This window comes from Falco cherrug, chromosome 2 (genome assembly GCF_023634085.1).
Source record: "Falco cherrug isolate bFalChe1 chromosome 2, bFalChe1.pri, whole genome shotgun sequence".
NCBI classification, from domain to species: domain Eukaryota; kingdom Metazoa; phylum Chordata; class Aves; order Falconiformes; family Falconidae; genus Falco; species Falco cherrug.
Window position 1 is genome coordinate 77,646,227 of NC_073698.1, and position 21,246 is coordinate 77,667,472.

Sequence of the window (21,246 nt, forward strand, 5' to 3'; positions counted from 1 at the left end):
ATTGTCTTATACCTAAATGTATCTCATACCAAATCTCATCAGGTTCACAATTTTGCCCTACTGCTGATCAGAAGATGTTTTTGCATTATGACTGTGGATTGGGTTCTGCAGCAAGCAGTGCTGTGGGAAGCTGTGAAGGTGTTTTGTCTAATAGTTTTGTGTCCAGACCACTTAGATTTAGTATAGAAGACGAGTGTTTCAGAAACATTGATCCTGTTCCCAAAGGATCCTTTGGGAAGCATGTGACTGAAAAACCCAGCTTCACTGTGCCACAGGCCGTAGCAATGCAAAGGAAAGGCACTGAGTATTCTTAAATAGTGTTGGACTGACTGTAGCCTCTCTTTTAGGAATGGGTGATCCTGAGCTAAGGAAAGTAAGGGAAATATTGAAACACACACCTACCATGGAAAATTACAACCTCAACAGAACAAATGTTAAAGGTGTAAGTAACAGTAAATACTGTGTTTCTATAAGAAGTGGTATAATGTTGCCTATGTGTAATCATTGTTCCTAACTAGAACACCAGAAATTGTTACTTTATTCATAGTTCAGATCTTGATTATCTCATCCCCAATATTTTGAGTTTTATTTTCACTACGATTTTAGCTTAGCAAAGTAATATTAGCAATGCTATGAAATTTAATATGTTTTTGAAAAATCTAAGCTTCTAGAATCATATGATTAAATGAAAGCCTTGGTTTTTCATTTGGTAAAAACCACTGCTGTCTCTCACAGTTGCAGACAAAAGTTAAAGACAAGACTCTTAAAAGCTTAGAGAACACAAAGCAAATACTCTTCCCATTGTTGTATACTGAGGACTAGAAGTACTGTCTATCAGCCTCCTGATTACAACAAGTTCCTTTTGTTTGTTATAGCATATATAAATTCACAGTTCTTCTAAGCCACTGCTATTGCATCACTGAAACAACAGAACTTCTTGCTTTCATGCATAATGAGCTCCTGTTATAGAATTTCATTCTCACAAAGCCTGACCTTTACCATGAAGAACAGACCGTATTTTCATTTAATGATAATAGCATTGTTCTTTCTATTCTTTTCATTATGCACATCATCTATTTCTGCAGAAATAGTAACAACAACAACAACGATATTAGTAATAATAATAAAGCAATACACATTCTGGGTACTTGGAATTTAAATTTGTCCAAGGATTTCAGGAGTTAATTTTGAAGTAAATGTTATCAACCTACATATACAGTATCAAATCAATAGTAATTAGATGTTCCACTTAATAAAACATTTATCTCTATGGCTTAATATTTGCTACAAAACTACTCCTCCAGAAATAACTGTCACAGCAGAACTCTGTTCTTACTGAAAAGTAAGAGATGATGAAAATACATATTGTAGGAAAACCCAGCCTTCCTATTCTACTCTTAGCATGCCCTCATAAAAAGCTAACCGTAAAAGGATAACAGTGTATCTTGAAAATAAATGACTTCAACTTTCTCAAGCATATGCAGATGTCTTTCTTGAGTGAGTTTTCTGAATCCTTTGGAGTTTTTGCACTTCAATTTTGCATTGTAAGAATCTGTTCCTTGTAACAAATTGATGGTAGTTGACATCAATGGAAAATGTTGAACTGGGTATTTGTACTTAGAAATGCTTTCTGACACTGAAGAATTAGTATTCTAGACCAATGGGGTGGAAATTCGGCCTTTAGGATCTGTTGTTCAAAGTCCTGATTCTATATATACACAGCTGTTGTGTTCACACAAGATAGCATTTATGAATGCACCACCAACTTGTGATGTGATAATAAAAAAGTTAGGTTTCTGAACAAAAGGCAAAGATAAAAGGTGTAGTACTGGGGAAAAAAAAGTTGAAGTAGAAAGGTCACAATGTCCTATAGCAAGAGAGAATATATTTGATATATATTTACTGTAACATACCGTATGTTTTTCTTACATGTCATAAAACAATAATTCAAAATAATTAGAAGTGCTAAAAATATTCCACACTACCCTGGCACACATAAATCTGAAAGTGCTGTGACTTTTAAGTAACTCAATGCAGAAACATTTTTCTTTTTATAAACTCTCTCTACAAGTATGAAAGAGCAATAGGGACACTTCAGATTCAGACGCTGGAGACAAGAAAAAGGCTTTTGGGAAAAGCACTTCATCACAAAGCAGCTCTCTCTTAGGGTTTGTCTGGAACTGAAATTCTTTCAGGTTAGCTTGATTATTTTTTTTTTTACCTCCCCTGAGTAAAATTCATGGCATCCATAATTCAGAAGATTTTATCTGGAGTCATCTAAGGTCTCAGTATTCATTATTTCGCTGTCTTTGGAAGTAAATTTATGGACATTTGGTGTACACATTGTTGTAACAAATGAAGGAACATCCTTCTTTTAAAACAACTATTCTGCCTCCGGCTGTCCTCATGCAGGTGTATCATGTGGCTTAACTCGGAGGCAGAACAAACATGACTGTTTACTGATGTGCCCCTACTGCCAGAGAACATCTTAATTGGATGTCACTTCTCTGTTTCAATGCTTTAAGGCAGCCAGCCGTGCCCATTTTCGATTCTAGCCTGCAGCAAGTTCACACTGCTCATGTCACATATTGATTATGCTGCAGCCATCATATGGCACACTAGATCCATGCTTCTGCGTAATTCAGTGCTGAGACCTTGGACTTCCTCATTACCTTAGGGAGAAGGGTTTGTACAAGCTCCTCTGTACACCAGTGACCGGGAGATCTCAGAGGTCAGTTTGGATGAAGGAGAAGAGACACACTTATATTCTCACTTGGTCTTCAGCAAAGAGCACATCTCTGGCAGGGCTGTTAGAAGTACCAGGACTTTGAGAGCTTTGCAGGTGCTACCTAAGCTGGCAAACCATCATGTTGCAAAAGAAGCAACCAGCTAGTCCCTGGTGTAAGACAGACATCCACAGATACTAGTTAGGGGCTGTGATGTAGGCAGCTTTCTTTCACCCAAGGTAACTCAGAAACATGCTGCACACCTTGAATAGCAGGGTAGCAGGAGGAGAAACTGATGGAATTAGAGAAGAATTTCCTTTTAATGTCATACCGCTGGACACTGAAAGGAATTTTCTAAGGTACTGTCAAGGCATCGCCATATTTGGCTACTCATAAAATGTCTTGTAATAATTGTTATTCCCCGAAGTGTTCAAAACGATGACCGTTCCTGAGGACTGTGTAGTTCTGTACAGGATGTTTCTCTGAATATCTAATTTTTCATATTGGCCAAATACACCAGGCTGAACATCTGATACTTTCCTGTACTGCTTAATATTTGCCTTCCTACCTTGCTTGCTGTGCTTTAGCTATTCACGGGAAAGATAATGGCATTATTTGGGTTAAAAATGACCACCGGTGCATGAGAAGCATAACAGGGACAGAAGGAAAAAAAAAACCAAAACCAAAACACAGGAAAAATAATTTGGTTCCTGATTTCATTTATATGCTCATCTTTTAAATATTCTTAGATTATGTGAGGTAAATTGCCCAACTCAGACTATAAAGAAATTTCAAAATGCATATGGATTTTAAGGCAGTATAAAGGAATTCTTGGACAGCTCCCTGGGGCTCAATGTAATTATGGTGGCTTTCTATGAATTCTGTGCTAGCGTTGTAAAGTAATAATTTGGGCAGAGTGGTCTTATTTGGCATGCATTTCTACTTCTATATCAGCTCTAAGGAACTATCCCAAAAAAATTATCACAACATTTCTTTCTAGATTGCACTTTAATTGTTGTATTAAAATGTTTTTCCCTCTCAACTTATTTTTTTTTAAACTTTCAAGGAAGACAGTTGTCTCAAGACATACAAGTACATAAGCTCTGTCATCATACCTCATATCCTATAGAATGGATACCTATATCCTATAGAAGTGGGACAGAAAGTATTTAAACCCTTTTTCCCTTACCAATCTTCCTTACAATGCGACAGATCCTCTGGGGATGGAAATACAAAATGTGACAAAAATACAGACTGTTATCCCTGCTGGCAAAGATAACAGACTTGGAACAACTATTGCATCAGTGTTCTCTCAGTCTTCCTCTTAGCATGCAATGTGACATGAATCTCAGGTGTAGGGATTTTCTCACTGCAGAAACATCCAGAGAATCTTTATGGAGAAGAAGGGGCAGAAAGCAGTGCTTGGTAGCTTCATCAGAGCATTTTGGTAGAGAGAAAAAGATAGAGCAGTGGAGGGAAGGTGGCTGTTTTTTTCTGGAACTGTGCAAAAATATGAACAGAGGAAAAAGACAAAAAGCACAGCTTTTGGGTGAAACTGAAAGGTAAATAGTAATTTCCTTATATTGGTACTGTGAACAAGCCATTCCTTGAGGCCTTTAAACCCCTACAAGGCCTCAAAGGCCTTTCTTTATTTTATCACTTCTAAGTAAAAGGCCCTGCAGTCCAAACCAGAGGCCCACCCTATGCCAGCTTGTTGCTACCCCATTCCATTTATTTCCTTTTAATCTGCGCTAGCTTTAAAGTGAGCACTGTGGTACCTTCACTAAGAATTTTCTTTCCAGCTTGCAACACAGTTTATGATTTATTAAAAATATTTTAAAATGTCTTGAAATCATCTGAAAATTTCATAAAAGGCTTGCATGAAGTATGAACAAATCCTTATACAAAGCAGCAGTAAATCCTTTCAAGAAGCGTGCTGTCTTAAAGAAGCCAAATAAAAGTAATTCACAAAACAAGCACAAATCCTAAAGGAACTGTACAGTGCTGATGTTCCTGATCAGTCATAAAGTTTTACAGAGGCTGCTTCTCTGACTCTTCAGACCATTCAGAGTCTGCTTGCTTTGTCCTAACACTTTTTGCTGAGATTCCTTCACCTTGTTTCAGAAAGGTTGTGCAAAGCCCAGCAAGTAGCTAACATATAGGGCAGATACTTATCTGCTTTCACCTTTGCTAACAGGTTTCTCCATTGTTCCGTCCATCTCCCACCCATCCATTGAGACAGTTATAGAGCTATCCAGCATCCAGGAGCACCAGAGAAGTGATGGGGTTGCAGGATGTTTCTAAGAATGACATTGTACAACCACAAAGATCAATGGAGCAAAGGAGGAACCTGTTAGTAAAGGGTCTGGTATCATTGGCCTTTTGGGGCCTACTAACAGTTACCACCTAGGCTCTGCTGCGCCATGGATAAATACTTCTTTCTACTTAAGAATACTGCAGAAAGTATAGGAATGTGGATCCTGTTGGCAGCTCAAAAAATTGAAAATCTATGAATCATGATCATCTCATCTATGAATCTGTCTGAAAAACTTGAACTTTGCCAGGTCTTATGAGGTGCAGACAGCGGGGGAAAGAAGTAGTGGACAGAACAACATTCAGATAACAACACACACCTTCATGGCAATAACTCCAAGTGCTTTAATGAGAGTTTAACTACCCCATAGGAAGAGGAGCTCTCAGGTTGACTTCTGCATCCTGTATCTGCGCACGAAGCATTAGGAGTAGGGCCTTTGCTACTTGGATGCTCTGCTGCCTCTATTGTGTCTCCCAGGTCTGCAGCACCTTTTTGTGAGATAGGTCGTTTCTGATACTGAGATCATTTTTTATAGCCAGTAGTGGTGACTCTGCCCTGCAATGGCATATGTAAGGAGATACAGAGAATGATTTCAAAAGGAAGCAAAGTGAACTGGGAGAGCAAAAATGCAGGGAAGTGCTGCCCGAATGGTACTTTTGTACACAAACAGATAAAATTCAACGGAAAAAAATTTCTAATGTGAATGAGTCTTATGCATTTCTGTGTTTCTGTCTTTCTAGAATCTCTGGTTAAGCACAGTAAAAGATTTCTCCCTCTTAAAGTCAATTTATTTAATCTTCCATAGGCTGTGGAGCTATATAACTTTTGGGAAAGAGACAGTGGCTTGGCAGGATTTCATCCTAAATTGCCTCCAAATTTAGTCCAGAAATAGATTATCAGCCTGAGTCTTTCAGCTACAAGTGTTTGCAAGCACTAATTTATTATCTAGATCCCATATTACAGCAGAAGTACAAGCTATCTCTTGTTGGTTACATGTTTAAGGCAATGTACACCTCTTAGAAATCAGTGAAACCAATGGAAGGTTTTCCACATATATCTCTGGGCATAATGCCTGTTGGGTGAATCTGCCAGGTGACAATCCTGAACAATCGCACTGCATTTAGTGCAACCTTTTGTAAGCCTGTGAAGAAATGTATGTGCTAACCTGCATCAAGTAAATTAAGCACTCATTAAATCCACAAGTAGGTACATTCTATTTAAGTAAAACTCAGGCTTATGAAGTCAAACACATAGTAGCTGCTTTGCTGGATTTAGGTCCAAATACAGTTGATTTAAACAATGCATGAAGAAAATAGTCCTTGTTTTGGGGATACCTTATTTTTTTTAGGAGTGGAATGATTTATGATGAAGCTAGGAGAGAAGACAGGGCTGAATGAGATCCCTGAATGCAAGCACTATTCTCTGGTTTTGTGGCATTATGTAAGGGAGGGGGACAGATGGAAAAAGAAAGTGGTTGAACTTCCTATTTGTACTCACTCATTGACTCTGTCAATTTGGCCATCTCTGTTTCTCTTTTGGGCTTCTCCTGGGGGAACAGACAAAATAAAAACAAACATATATATATATAAATGTATATCATATAGATATAAATATAAATACACTTGAGTGCAAGTGGCAATGTGAGGGAAGGACATTAATCCTTTTTATATTTCTATTTTATTTAGGGATTTAACTTCACTCCTAAATAGCTTGCACCTCTAGGGACTTTTTTCTTGTAGTCTTTGCATTGTGTCGGCTGTGAAGTGTGAAACTTGTATTTATTTCTCTGTGTGTGTGTGTGTCTTGTTTGAGTAATTGAAGTTGTTAAAGTGATAATGCAGGAGGAAATCCTCCTCTGTTTCACACTCTGCACTAAAATGTGCAAGTTTGTTAGGACTTCCTGACAAAAGACATAAAATGACCATCCCACAAAACAGATATACTGAAGGAAAGAAGGTACTTACTTAGAAAAATAAATTTCATATGGAAGCTGTAGTGAGTGGTATGGTACTGGGTCTGACACAGAGATGAACTGACTGAAGTACTGCTTCCTTTATTTCTTTGATACATGAGGGACTCCCAGTCAAACTTGCTTGTCTTTGTCACTTGATTTTGGCATAATTTTTTTAATCTAGTTTTGTTTTCCCATTTCAAACACTTGTTCTAGCTGTTGTAACTAAACTTGCTTTGACAGAAGGTTTGGCCAATCAAGAGCCCTTGGATTTTGTGGCATTTCTCTTAACAGAGATCAATGCCCCAAAGCACATCTCAGCCAGAGCAATGGAGGCTGCTTCAGTCTCCTGATTTCAGAGCCAGAGTTTGGCCTGAATTAAAACATTCAGCCCTTGAAAACCATTTAAACTCTAATTAGCTACTTCTGAGAAGATGTGGGGCTGCTGTCACCCTTACAATCCCTGAAAGATTATACAAGCGTCTTCAGTGACTGAGTCCCAGCCCTCTGGGTTATTAGTGGCTACCTGTCCCTTACCCCACAGCTGTCTTGAAAATGCAAAGAGTCCAGGCATTCTCTAGTTTTAACCACAGCTGACAAGTCCAGTTGGAAAAGTCAAAGGGAAAAGGGCCTGGAGTCAACACTGATTAATAATGGGTGTGAGAGCCTGCCTCTGTGGAGGCTGTGAGAGAGGGTCTTGTGCGCAATGAGTGTGCAGGTGTCAGCTCTTGATCCAAGCAGCTTTTTTCCCCAAAAACCTCAGCAGAGAGCATTTCCTCCAAACTATGTCTTTAATGGGCAGCAACTCCAAAGAGAAGCACCCTGCCCCCTAGCTCAACTCTGGGACAAGGTCTAGGTTTCTGGGCAGGGTAGCCTGCAGCAGATGCTGAAATGGTTGGGGACAGGATTCAGCATGGCAACATCTCTGGTTGGTTGGTTATATACCAACAAACGCACTGGGGCAAACCACGGGCTGAGAATGATGTGAGAATGTTCCCTACCAGGTGTTCTTTGACAGTCCAGACCTAGCCTTCCAATGCAACTTGGCTATGACATGAGCAGACCCTGCTGCAGACATTCCATGCTGTCACAAGAGCTATCCCTCCTGCTTTGTTTAAAAGAGTACGATCATCTTATGACTTGAGAGGAGGTGAGGTCATCCATCTCTGTCTTATGCAGTACTGGCTTCTACTGGTGTAAAAAATCTGAAAGAAGTATTTTCTATACCAAATAGGCTACTACTTGCACTTCAGAAGTCTAGACTTCTGCTAGAAAAAATATCACATTTCATAGTGATAGGAAACATTGGAACACATGAAACAGGCAGATAATGCTTCACAACTGTATGCATGCCCCTTAGAGCATTTCATATTAAGAGAAAGGTTTAAGGTTATGTCCTGAATCTGTAGTGAGGTTAATGCTCTAAGCCATGCTGATAATGTAGCATTCAGCATCTGATTCATGCATTACTATGAAAGAAAAAAAAAAAAAGGAAGAAAAAAGAAACAGCACAAGAGTGCCAGTTACAAAAAAAAAAAAAAAAGTCCTTTATGGCAAATTCTTGCATGGTATTAATCATCAAGGGAAAGCACAGCACTGTGAAAATCATCAGTAATTTCTGTCCATGTTGCTTTATAATGTGACCTTAAAACACCTCCTTGCACTACAGAACTTATAGTTTATCAGGAACGAACAGTTGGGGAAGATCAATGTTGAGCCCTGAAGATGGAAGGCTGGATTTATTAGATTAATAGCAAGCTGTGATTTTAAATATTAATACTTTGCTCTTGCTTATTATGAAATATTTTTTACTAATGATGAGGTCTATCATAAGGACATAGGAGACTAGAATGTAATTTCCTTTTAAAATGAATGTATTAAATATAATATACAAGGAGGAGGTTATGTGTTTTTCAACCTCTGCGTTCTGTTAATGATCAAAATATTTGTTTTGAAGAAGCTGGTAAGGGCAAGCATTAACAGAATGTACTTTTTCCTGAAGTAATGGTCTGAGACCACTGACAGGTGAGCACAGAAACATTTACATGTAAAGAGACTGCACATCTGAACGGCAGCAGTTAGAGTATAGAAGGCTGAAGAAGAAAGCTAGGGTTCTCAGGCTTGCAATACTGTCACCTGTGTGAATTTCCCTATTAGACAGACAACATGAAATGGCTGACAAGAGTCAACTAATTGCTGTATTTGAAAATATTGAAAGAGTTGGGTTTACCTTTCCTAAGAGAAATGACAGGACTACTGAAGTTCTGATCTTGCTTCCATAGAAGATAACGGTAGTCTTGTGTGAATGTCATTTCTCAGTAGTACCGATTAAAAAATGACACCCTTTTCCCAGGTATTTTATTGGAGAAATTAATCTTTTTTTTACTGCTATCACTGAAGTTGAGAATCTGTGTGAAATTATTCTCTCAGGTTCTGCATTTTCCCCTTTCTCTACTGATCACTAGTACATGCACACACACTCTATGGAGTTCTTCTGGAAACTCTAGGTCCCACTCATCTGTTTTATCAAAATGGCATATTTTAAGAAAATGTGAACACCTCTAAGAAATTTGGGGTTTGATGGCAGATAAAAAAGGAATTCCATCATTTCTGATAGAATGAGTTCTAAGAGTTTAACTTTGGGGCGAAAAAAAAAAAACCAACATTAACACAAATTTTTGCTCCTGACTTCAGCAGATGAGATTTTGAAAACAGACTGACAGAGTAAGATTTAACTGCCTTTTTAAAAAAAACCAAACAAATAAAATGCAAAAAACACTGTTTCATTTCAGGACAGAATTTGCCTTTAAGGGCAGACTGTGGTAGTTATTCCCTCTTGAGAATACCGGGTAAACAAGAATTGGCATCTCAGAATGCACATCAAGAAAACTAGGCCTTATTTTTCATCTCTCCTAAGACAGTGAGGTTCAAATTTATTTTTATTTTATTTTATTTTTTTTTAGCTATCTAGCCAGCATGGAGTGATTTCAGCAGGGATTTGAATCCACAGGCTGTTGCTGATTGTACCTGTTCTGGGGCTAAGAATCCAAATCTTCCACAACCTCAGGGGAGCAGCAGAGACCAACTCTGCTCTTTTAAGAGACTGGATTGTGTGCAGACATGTGCTACCCTTGCACACCTGTGTGGCACAGTACTGTCTTCCTGGGTGCATAAAAAGCAAGTTGTTCTGCTTTTCGTATTTTAAGTTATATGTTTATGAAGTGCAAGTGATAGATGAAATTGTTGTGATGCAAGAGGGGACATGTGAAATGTAAATTGGTACATGAAGCATGCTAACTTCAAATAGTAAAAATGGCTATTTAAAATGCTTCTTTATACTTTTTGCACTGTTGGTGAGGTCTGTAATTCAGCTGAGGGTGTAAGAAAGAAGCCACAAACTCTCATTTTCTAGTGAGGTCTTTTTTTTTTTTTTTTAAGATATCTGCTTTATATAAGCTTCCTTAAGACAGATGAACTCTTTGCCCAGTCCAACAACACCCTGAGACTGTGGTGTCCTGTCTTGCACTGAATTTAATCTTAAATTATCATGCTGTTGCAAATTTCATGGGTTTAATGTAACTCTAAGTGCCAACACAGAAAGCATGGCCTTCACATCAGTTTCACTTCTCAGCGAAAGAAAGTCAGGCACCTTTGTATAAAGCTCTACTTGCCTGACTTCCCATGCTGCAGAGTCTGCCATAGGTTCTGTCAGAGGGCGCACAAGAAGATGTCAGTCATGACAACAAGGAAGTGCAGACTTTATATTTTCAAGCATCGTGCATGAGCAGACAGGGAGGATCATATCAAGTACCAGATGAGAATCAAAACATGGAGTACCTAGGTCACTTGTTCGGTAAGGAAAAATTCTTGGGCAAGAGAGTGCATGATCTTGTAATTTTACTAATGGAAGGACATGGACACATCCTGTGATCTTTTCATGGTCTGTTAGCTTCAGCTGGCACAAATTGGTGAGATCATTCACTTTACTGCATGGCTGAAACTTCTCTTGTACTTTTGCCAGTTCACAAGTGCAGAAGTGTGCCAACATGCTAGGAATCTATCGACGTAATCTAGAACTCTGGCTAAGATTTCTAAGAGTTTTTCCTCAGTCTACTGGCTGAGCTATGGATCAGAACTCAAATACATTGTATCCATTACACATACTTTTTGTGAAGCTTTGTAACTTTTGAAAATAATTCAGTAGCAGATCCCTAGTAATTTCATTGATACATCCTTTAAGGCAATAGCTGTTCAATCACTAAATGCAAATTCAATGAGCAAGAAGCAAAGAAGAACCTTTTCTGAAATTTTAGCTTGGAGTAATCTATCTTGGGATATTTCAGATTACTTTTCAAACTACATGGAAATGGCGTTATGTTCGAAACACTATTAAATGAGAATAATAGAATTTCATTTTATGTAGTGTCTTTCATACTCCTGACATCTTCAAATGCTTTACAGTAATGAATTAGATACTGGTTGTTAGGCAATGGTGTGTAGGCAAAGGCAGCACTTATTATGTGTTATTCATTTTAGCAATAGCCTACACGCAGCTCTCGAAAGCATAGCTTATTTTAGGTGGAGAGGGATTTTTGGAAGGAGTTGGACCTCATTTGAAAAACACCATAGGAACTCTCATTTCTATCTGGACACATATCCAACAAAGGAAAAAATAGCTTAATAGCCCATCTTTAGGACCTCTAACAATGAGATGCACTGCGTTATTGCATTATTTTACTGTTATTAAATTCAAGCTGTATGTAAGACCTGCCTAGATTTATGGGAGTTGCTTTTCATGCCTCCCTGTCCCAAAGCTAAAAAATAGTGTATATCTTGTTTATTTTTGTTATTATGCCTTGACCACCCGAAAAAAGGTGGCTGGTCCCAGCTGCCTGCTTTGCCTTGTCTTTTAGAATTAACTCTTAGGGTAGGGACTGTAATGACTATATTTGTGCAGCAGCCAGCACAGTATGAACTCAAGCAAATTGGCTTCATCCTCAGCTTTAAGGGTGAGAATACTAGCAAGTAATCTGCATTCCCTTGCAGTGATCCCAGCATTTGCATGGCTAAGAATATATTTTAGAGGACTATCCTGTGCTTGGCACAAAAGGCGATTTCAATTTGCATCAGTTGGAATGAGTTTAACAGACAGTATTTGAATAGATGGAGTGAGCAGAGTTCACTGAGGGTGTACCTTAGCTGGTTTCGCTGGAGTTATTGAACAGTAGGGGTGAGTATGGCTCATTAATATGTTCAGATATCATAAAGCACTCTCAGTAGCTGTGATACGGGATGCCTTACATGGAGGAAATTTGCATTGACAGCAGGAGGAACTGAATTTATTTCTCTTGGTTCTAGAATATAGTTTTTACATTTCTCATAGTTTTAGTTAACTTACTCATCATTCACACTTGGTCTGTGAAATATGCATGGAAAAATCTCTGTGTATTTTTCCAGGCAGAAAATCAAGCAGCAATTCTAGAGAAGCTTGTCAGCTCCCCTCAGAATCAAGATACAAAGCTCTCAGAGTCCTGTATTAAAGCCATTGCAAATACATTATTGTTCTTTAAGTAGGAAGAAAAAATATTCACATATTAAACAGTGGGGATGGCATGTGGTGTTTCTGAGTGTAGGAAATGTTTCTAAGAACAGAAGCAGCATATATAAATGTTGCTGACTGCTGTTGAAAATGTATGCACCTACCAGAACACAAATAAATAAAAATTTGTTCAAACAAGATAGTTTGCAGTATGGAGAATATTCTTATCTATGAAACAAAACAACAACAAAAAAAAAAAAAGAGAGAAACACATTAAGTTTTTGGCATTTTAAGTAAGATCTAAGCTGTAGTAAGCCTCAGGTTTTCATTTTTTCTTAAATAACCTAAAGCACTTCACATTTTTAAACTATTACAATTGATTGTAGAGAACACAAATCTAAAAAAAAATATTAAAAAGTCCCACCTTTGGCAGGAAACCTCAGAACTACAGGCATTTAAGTATCCTTAATTTATTGTGGTAAAGGTGCCAGGAGATGCAGATTATTTTACTAACAATTCTGTTTTATATTTTTATGCTGTTTTATAAATGTTATTTCTGCTATCAACCGTAGAAGAGTCACTTAAGCATTAATATGCAATGGCTATTAAGGATTTAACGGGAAAATTACACAGTGATAGGTTAATATAGAAATATTTTGGATATCTGAAGGACCAAAGGTGAGGGAGTTAAGTAATGTTGTGGTATTATTACATGATTAAAAGCAGGTATAGTTTGTTTTCTCTAGAGGGCGAAGTATATCAGCTTAATTTTCATCTCCTTTCCTGGTTTCATCTGGGATGGACTTAATTTTCTTCTTAGCATCTGGTGCAGTGCTGTGCTTTGGCTTTGGTGTGAGAACAACGTTGATAGCACACGGATGTTTTTAGTTGTTGCAAAGTAAGGTAAGGTTCCTGGATGCTGCCAGTGAAAGGGCTGGAGGGGCACGGGAAACTGGGAGGGGACACAGCCAGGACAGGTGACCCAAACTAGCCAAAGGGATATTCCATGCCATGTGATGTCATGCTGAGTATATAAGCTGGGGGAAGAAGAAGGAAGGGGGGGATATCCAGTATTATGGTGTTTGTCTTCCTGACTAACCGTTAGGTGTGATGGAGCCCGGCTTTCCTGGCAATGGCTGAACACCTGCCTGCCCATGGAAATCGGTGAATGAATTCCTTGCTTTGCTTTGCTTGTATGCGCAGCTTTTGCTTTACCTATCAAATTGTTCTTATCCCAACCCTCGAGTTTTACTTCCCTTTCTGATTTTCCTTCCCACCCGTCTGGGTGAAAGGGGAGTGAGCCAGCAGCTGTATGGTACTTCGTTACCATCTGGTAAACCATGACATCTCTCATTACAAAGACCCTATAGAATGACTGAAGATTTATTTGATTCCCAGATCCCAGTAAAAATATATCTCTTCTAAGACAATGAGTTGGGCTGTCTAAACAGTAGGAGAGCTTCCCCTTCTATACTTTGACAGCCAACGAACTATATGTACTGCTTGCTTTTGAGAAGCTCAGCTTGGGTGTTCTAACAAATTATGGATGAAGGTAATTGCAATGGAGTATTTAAGTCTTACACACAACATTTTCAGCCTACATTGTGAAACTAAGCAAGTGTAAGTATAAGCTGAAAATTGAGAAAAATATCCTGGCAACAGAGTGATGTAGTGATGCTATACTAAAAAGGTTGGAAAGCTTTTTACTTAGGGGTATTAAAACTACATTGGACAAACCAGCATAAATCGCATCTTGGAAAACAGTCTTCAAGACAGAGTGGAAAATCTTATATGCTTTGTCATCTAATCTCCAGATTTCAGGTAGGGTGGCTGTGTACAATTAATGCATGGTGCAGAGCTCTATAATCAGTGGAAATTTTCTTAACCAATTCAAAGACCTTTGCATCTAGCTCTTAAGAAACTGCTATTTTCCCTTCTAGGGCATAATTCATGAATATATTCTAAATTGTAATAGAAGAAATGTAAATTACTTTGACATAACAGTAGCTACCATATTTTAAAAAGTTGGTAGAAACCCAAAAGAAGAGATTCACCACAGAAAACAGACTTAAAAATGCTTACCCCATCTTTTCAGCTGTTAATAATGCATATGTTTAGTTTTTCATGAACTCATTGCTTCTGTGCCCCCATAAGAGAAAATCTGAACTGGTTGTTTGCATTCTTGTTATAGCATTGTAATGTTGTTATAGCATTAAATTCCAGATTTCAATAAGGCACACTTAAAGAAAATTTATAGATTGGGGATTTCACATGAAAAATGATAGGTAGAAGCATGCCTGAACTAATCTAGAACCATTATTTAAACTATTTAAGAGCATAATGATCTAATAAAGTATTTTTTTATTATTACTTGCCTTGATACATTGCAAAAATAACTCATAACTGAATAGAACAGATCAAGCATTTCAAAACTGAACCTATTTCCTCAGGTACCTTGTGAGACTTAAATGATGAACATACAACTAGGGGAACTGACATTTTTCTTTGTTTTGTGCTATCATCATGTTCATTCATTGAAAGTTCTTAAACAAGAACTGTCTTTAGTGTCAGATTTGGCTTCAAATGAATAATACCAAAGCATCTCACACAGTTTCCAATTTTAGCAGCCTTTTGTTGTTAAATCTATTTAAAAAAAAAAAATCTTCAGAAGCAGATACATTGAGAAGAACAAGTAATGTGTTGATGAAAAAAAATGCTAATAAAGAAAATACCTCACTGTCCTACTGAAAAATACCTGAAAATACCTCCCATTTACTACTCCCTGACAGAAAATTGAACTTTTGCTTGCTTCTGCTGATATTCAGGCTAGCTTACACAGATCTCTTACAGATGAACTGCAAAAGCATTAAGAAAGAGAAATGCTGAGGTAACCCAACATTTCTGAATTTAAAAACCGAGACTTCATTCTCAAGTTGGTGTCTTCCACATAGAAAAAATAGAAAATGGGAGTGCAGCACTTTCAGTATGATTACTTTGTTATTAGTGACCTTTCCACCTTAGGGTGAAACTCCTTCTTTCCCCAAATGTACAAAGTCACAACCCTGGCTTTCAATCTGCCAGCTTTTCAGAGTTAATGAAGATAATAATAGGAGCTGCAGCAGAAACAGTCAAATCATAGACCTTTGGACATACGGCCTGGGGTTCATGTCACCCAAGTTCAGCCCCCTAAAGATTTGGACATACATCTAAGCAAGTTGTTTAGACTCCCTGTAGCATCAACAGAGGGAAACCAGCACCTCCAAAGGCAGGTTAGCCAGGTGTCTCAAGTAGATGAAATTGCTGGTGGAAGTGCTCAGCTCATTTAGAAATACAGCTGACATGACTAAATCAAACTAAAACTTACTTGCTACATGGCTAAAGACGCGAGGTATGAAGCCTCCTGTCTCTGAAACTGCTGTGGTATTGACTATCATCTTTCTGCTGTGCTAAAGGTTTGCTCCTACCCTTTACCTCCCATTCTCCCCACTCCCTTGTACTATTTCTTCTCCTTGTTCTCTCTTGTTTTATCCAGCACATCACCTTTCCTAAAATGCTCTCGCCTTTCCCTTTTCTCTCCATCTAACTTTACAACTAACCTACCTTCTTTTTCCTTCTCTTCACACTCTCCCACACTTCCAAAAACAACGGCTGTGAAACTAGCATGCTGTTTGTTGCTATCACACGGTGCATGCCTCCCTCTCCACCCCTCAAACCCACACGTACTATCTATCTTACCTAAACAGACTGCACATCTTTGAGGCAGGGACTGCCTATTGCTTGAACTGTGCCGGATCAATCATAGCACTACCCCAAGTCTTACGACTCTGTAGAGATATTCTTATTTTGGTATGTACAATATATTATACTGTACATGATCATAAATGACAGAGAAGTACAAAATATTAATTAAGAAAAATGCAAAACAGGGTGAAAATCATTGCACTGTTGATCTCACCGTTCTCCTGGTACTTAGACCAAGCTGACAAAGGGTTCTGACTGCTTTAGGAGACTCATGCTTTTTGTTGGCTGAGGCTAGAGATAGCATGCACGTTTATTGTTCCAAACCAAAGGCTGTTTTCTGTAAAGGAATGCTGGCTCGGTATGGTGTAATGCTGCCTAGAGATCCCCAAGCAGCCTCTGAAAGAACAATAACTGTCAACCAGTAAATTAGTCTGCAAGAACCTTGCACGAATGTAACTGTGCTGCTAGTACTTGAGTTAGCTTTTAACCTAGACTCATTTTGTATTGTGCCATGTAGACATCTGTATTGTGTCTTGGGGATTTGAATACACTTTAACTGGAATATCCAGACAAACTCTGTGTATAAATCACACTACAGATTTACAAGTCAGATACAGCAAACCTATGTGTTCCTCAGGTAGCGCAGCTGATTGCACTGTATATACAGTGCTGTATGATGGATAGGTTTCAAAATGTACTAGCTTGTGTTCTCTTTAAGTGTAACCACCCCCAAAATAATATATATGGTGCTACTGATAAAAGGTCATCTCATGAAGCTAGCCATTTCTGTTGCTTTTAATCCAATTGTTAATAGTAATAAAACATGAATAGCTATTAGCTTCTAAAGGGAAAATAAGTGTCTTATTAGAGATGGAATGGGATAAAGCATTTTATTCTATTAAAAACATATCAACTGTAATGATATTACCACTAGCAGATACATCTTCTAGGCTCCTCTGCTGTACCTTGATGTCTCTAAGAATGCTGTCCATCGCCTTCCTACATGATTGTTCCTTCCTGAGCCCTCTAAGCTCCTGTATCATACATACTTCCCTGACTATCACTCCAAAGGAGTCCCTGCCTCTTCGGTATTACAAAGCTCTGCCTTTTCCTCCACCTTTTTTGATTGTTTTAACCACTCTTCCCTCCTGTCTGATATGCCTCCATGCACAAAGTAGATGCAGCAGTGTGGTAAGGAGCAATGTCTGAAGCTGCCCATGGGCCTGTGTGAAGGCTGAAGGCTCCCAGTGTAGATAAACACCTTGTACAATGGTACAGAGAAAGCAGAGAGCAGGAGCTCAGGTCCAGCCTACGTATGAAAGAGTGAGGTGCTCACCTGGCCCCAGAGCTGCACAACCAGCTGCCAGAGAGGGTAATGTCAGGTAGTGAAGACTCACAGAAGTATCAGAACTTTATGCACATCTAATTGATTGTCAGCTGAGGATCCTTCCTGGTTTCTGTCACCTTGAGTACATTTACCTGTAAACTAGGACAAATTTCCTCAGTACACCAGCCACAGTGCAGAGACCTCCTGTCTACCACTGATGTGAACTAATACAGCTGCACACCTGGGGGCCGGGGTGGGGGGCTGGGAAGCTGCATCACCATTAACACCGTGGGTGGAGCTCATCAGCTTGGCCCTGGGATGCACTGACGTGACTGTAGCATCTCCACTTCAGGAGGCAGGAGGCAGGACAGTTTCTGATCAGCTGAGTATAGCTGCACCATGCTGCACTGCATGGTATAGAAGTCAGAAGTCTCTATGGTTATTTTGTGAATTTTCTGGTACTATTGTGCTGATTTGGAGTTTTCTTGGTCTTATTCTTTATTTATTTGTGGTTAACAATGGTTATCTTTTTAAGAAAAAAACATTATGGATATCTTTTTTAACTCTGCGGTGGGTTGACCCTGGCTGGATGCCAGGTGCCCACCAAACCCACTCTGTCACTCCCCTCCTCGGCTGGACAGGGGAGAGAAAATATAACAAAAGGCTCGTGGGTTGCGATAAGAACAGGGAGATCACTCACCAATTGCTGTCATGGACAAAACCGACTTGACTTGGGGAAATTAGTTCAATCTATTACCAATCAGATCAGAGTAGGATAATAAGAAATAAAACCAAATCTTAAAAAAAAAACACCTTTCCCCTACCATCCCTTCTTCCTGGGTTTAATTTTACACCCTATTTTCTCTGTCTCCTCCCCCCAAGCATTACAGGGGGACAGGGAATGGGGGTTGCAGTTAGTTCATCTCACGTTGTCTCTGCTGCTCCTTCCTCCTCACACTCTTCCCCTGCTCCAGCATGGGGTCCCTCCCACGGGAGACAGTTCTCCATGAACTTATCCACCATGGGTCCTTCCCACAGGCTGCAGTTCTTCCCAAACTGCTCCAATGTGGGTCCCTTCCATAGGGTGCAGTCCTTCAGAAACAGACTGCTCCAGCCTGGGAAGCCCACAGGGTCACAAGTTCTGCCAGAATACCTGCTTCAGCATTGGCTTCTCTCTCCACAGGGCCACAGGTCCTGCCAGGAGCTTCCCCACAGGACCTCGAGACTTCCCATGGGGTAACAGCTTCCTTTGGGCATCCACCTGCTGTGGTGTGGGGTCCTCCATGGGCTGCAGGTGTAGATCTGCTCCACCATAGACTTCCACGGTCTTCACCATGGGCTGCAGGGAATCTCTGCTGTGGTGCCTGGAGCGCCTCCTTCCCCCTCCTACTTCATCGGCCTTGGTGCCTGCAGAGTTGTTTCACATATTCTCACCCCTGTCTCCAGCTGCAGTTGCACAGGTTTTTTTTCCCCTCTTCATAAGTATGTTATCCCAGAGGTGCTACCACCATTGCTGATGGGCTTGGCCTTGGCCAGTGGTGGGTGCATCTTGCAGCCAGCTGGCATTAGCTCTATCAGACATAGGGGAAGCTTCTATTAGCTCCTCACAGAAGCCACCCCTGTAGCCACCCCATGCACCAAACCTTGCCATGCAAACTTCATTGTCTCCTCCATTTTAAAACTATGAGGTAGTTCGTTATTACTCAGAATTACAAATATATTTCCTAAAAGCTGTTTTGTGAAATTTTAATCAAGAATAAATGCAGTCAGAAAAATTATTAATTTTTTTTCTCCAATTTTCGAAACATCCCGTTTTCCTATTTTAATGGTGTCTTTTCTTCTCCCCAAAGTCTAGATTATGCCCAACATTCATTCAGTTATGTGTAAACCTAGATAATAAAAAGATAAGCACATAACAATTCCCTTTCTGTCCTTTTAACATATGTATTCTACCACTGTGCAAAACAGATGTAATATATAAAAATCTTCTGAGTTTTGCAGCTTGACTTGATTTTGATGTCTGCTGTATAATTCTTAAATGCTTAACACTACAGAAAACTCTAGGTAATTTAAGGCTGAATTAATCTTTACTCACAGAAAATGGGAACAAGAATTAGGCAAGATGTTTCATTGTTTCTTGGTATCTTTTAGTTAAAATTCCAGTTGTTTCTTTATTGTTATTATTTTTTATTTTTGTCTTACGGAAAACAAAGCTTTACTTCTAGTAATGCGTACTACAACAGAACAGTTCCAGGCTTTCCTAACCATTCAACAGAACAGATCATTCTGCTTTGCAAAGCCTTGATGTGTAACTTTATGGACTATTTTTCATCTCTTTCTGGTTTTCTGTTTCTTTCCAGAGCAATTTCAGCTGCAGAAGCCTGGAGAATGTTATCTAACATAGACATATATGCCCTGATTGTGAAATTCAGTGAGTGCAGTTCTGTTATATGTCTTCATGAAGCTCTGCTGGATGGGGTCAGAACACAGGCCGGCTCAGTCTAGACAGAGATGTCTCAGTGCAGGGTCAAGGCTTAAGGCTCTGACTTCCTTCCAAGCTCGTCGGTGGTATTTGAAAAGCCCAGAATTAAAGTGACTACCTTGGTTCGCATTCTGTTGGAGAGAAATCACGTCTCCTTCTCTTTTTCTGAGTATACAGTAGTAATAAGATATCTTCTTTTTCTGTCCACCCTCTGAAATCAACTCTGTCGATGCAATTCCTCAGATAATAACGATTTTCACTTTGTTAATTTGATTGCTGTGTAATTACAAATTTTATGCAAGATGGTACAAATCATGGCCACAAAGGGTTTCATATCAAGCAAGGTAAAATGAGATGTTTACCACAGCGATCATAATAACAATTGGAAAAGCAGGCACTCCAAACACTTATATGAGAGGAAAATGACTTGTTTAGGCTTTATGAGACGGTGTGTAGTTGTTTCTGCAACTGATCAGATATATCAGGTTTATAGAACATCACCAGAATGGCCCAGATCTTCCCAGGTTACAGCTGCTGGTCTTTTTTGCAGACATGCCCACAGTATACTGGAGGTCAGAATGGCATTTCAGTGTTACAGCCTTGGGGACCAGCCTCTTGTGAAAGGCTTCATCCAGTACTTCTGGGGATCTGGTTAAATCACACCTGCTTTTTCCGTATCATTCCACACTTGCTCACAATCTATCATTGTGAAAAATACAATTTACCTTCAACTTTTCTAGAAACTTTATAATTCAGTTCTAATGCACTGTCTGAATTTCTGTTTCTGCTACTGAAGGAAGTTGCTGGTGTGTGCAATTCCCAGGATGAACAGTTATTACAGCTTCTTTTTTCTTCATGTAAAATGAAAAAAATCCCAAACATTTTCCCTCTCACACTTCTCTATCTTTCTCATTTTTATGGAATCTTTTTTTTTAAAGTTTGTTGTTGCTTTTCATTGTGTTGACAGTCACTGCTACTTTGCGGCTTCCTCATAATTCTTACTTGGCAGTTTTTGCACTGAAATTACGATCAGCGTCCAAATTTTCCAAGCTACTGAAAGTTTTCTGATCACATTAAAGATGTGGGTGAATAATACCTTTGGAAATTAAGCCCTGAGTGTTTTAATAGAGTCATTATCCCTGTATGTTGTCACAACAACTAGACCC

The 21,246-nt window shown here is 39.1% G+C and overlaps 1 protein-coding gene across 2 annotated transcripts in view; it reads right to left on the reverse strand.

Annotated features, from left to right (window-relative positions):
- The window catches only part of KCNJ6 (potassium inwardly rectifying channel subfamily J member 6), a 162,073-nt gene that overhangs the window by 110,605 nt on the left and 30,222 nt on the right, over positions 1-21,246 (reverse strand). Inside the window, exon 2 of one of the 2 annotated variants that reach the window (XM_055703303.1) lies at positions 6,538-6,586. The exons of the other annotated variant lie outside the window; for it this stretch is intronic. Within the exon in view, the coding sequence (XP_055559278.1) occupies positions 6,538-6,562 (25 nt within the window). The 5' untranslated portion in view covers positions 6,563-6,586. The remainder of the gene's footprint in view (positions 1-6,537; positions 6,587-21,246) is intronic. 2 annotated transcript variants of the gene reach the window in all.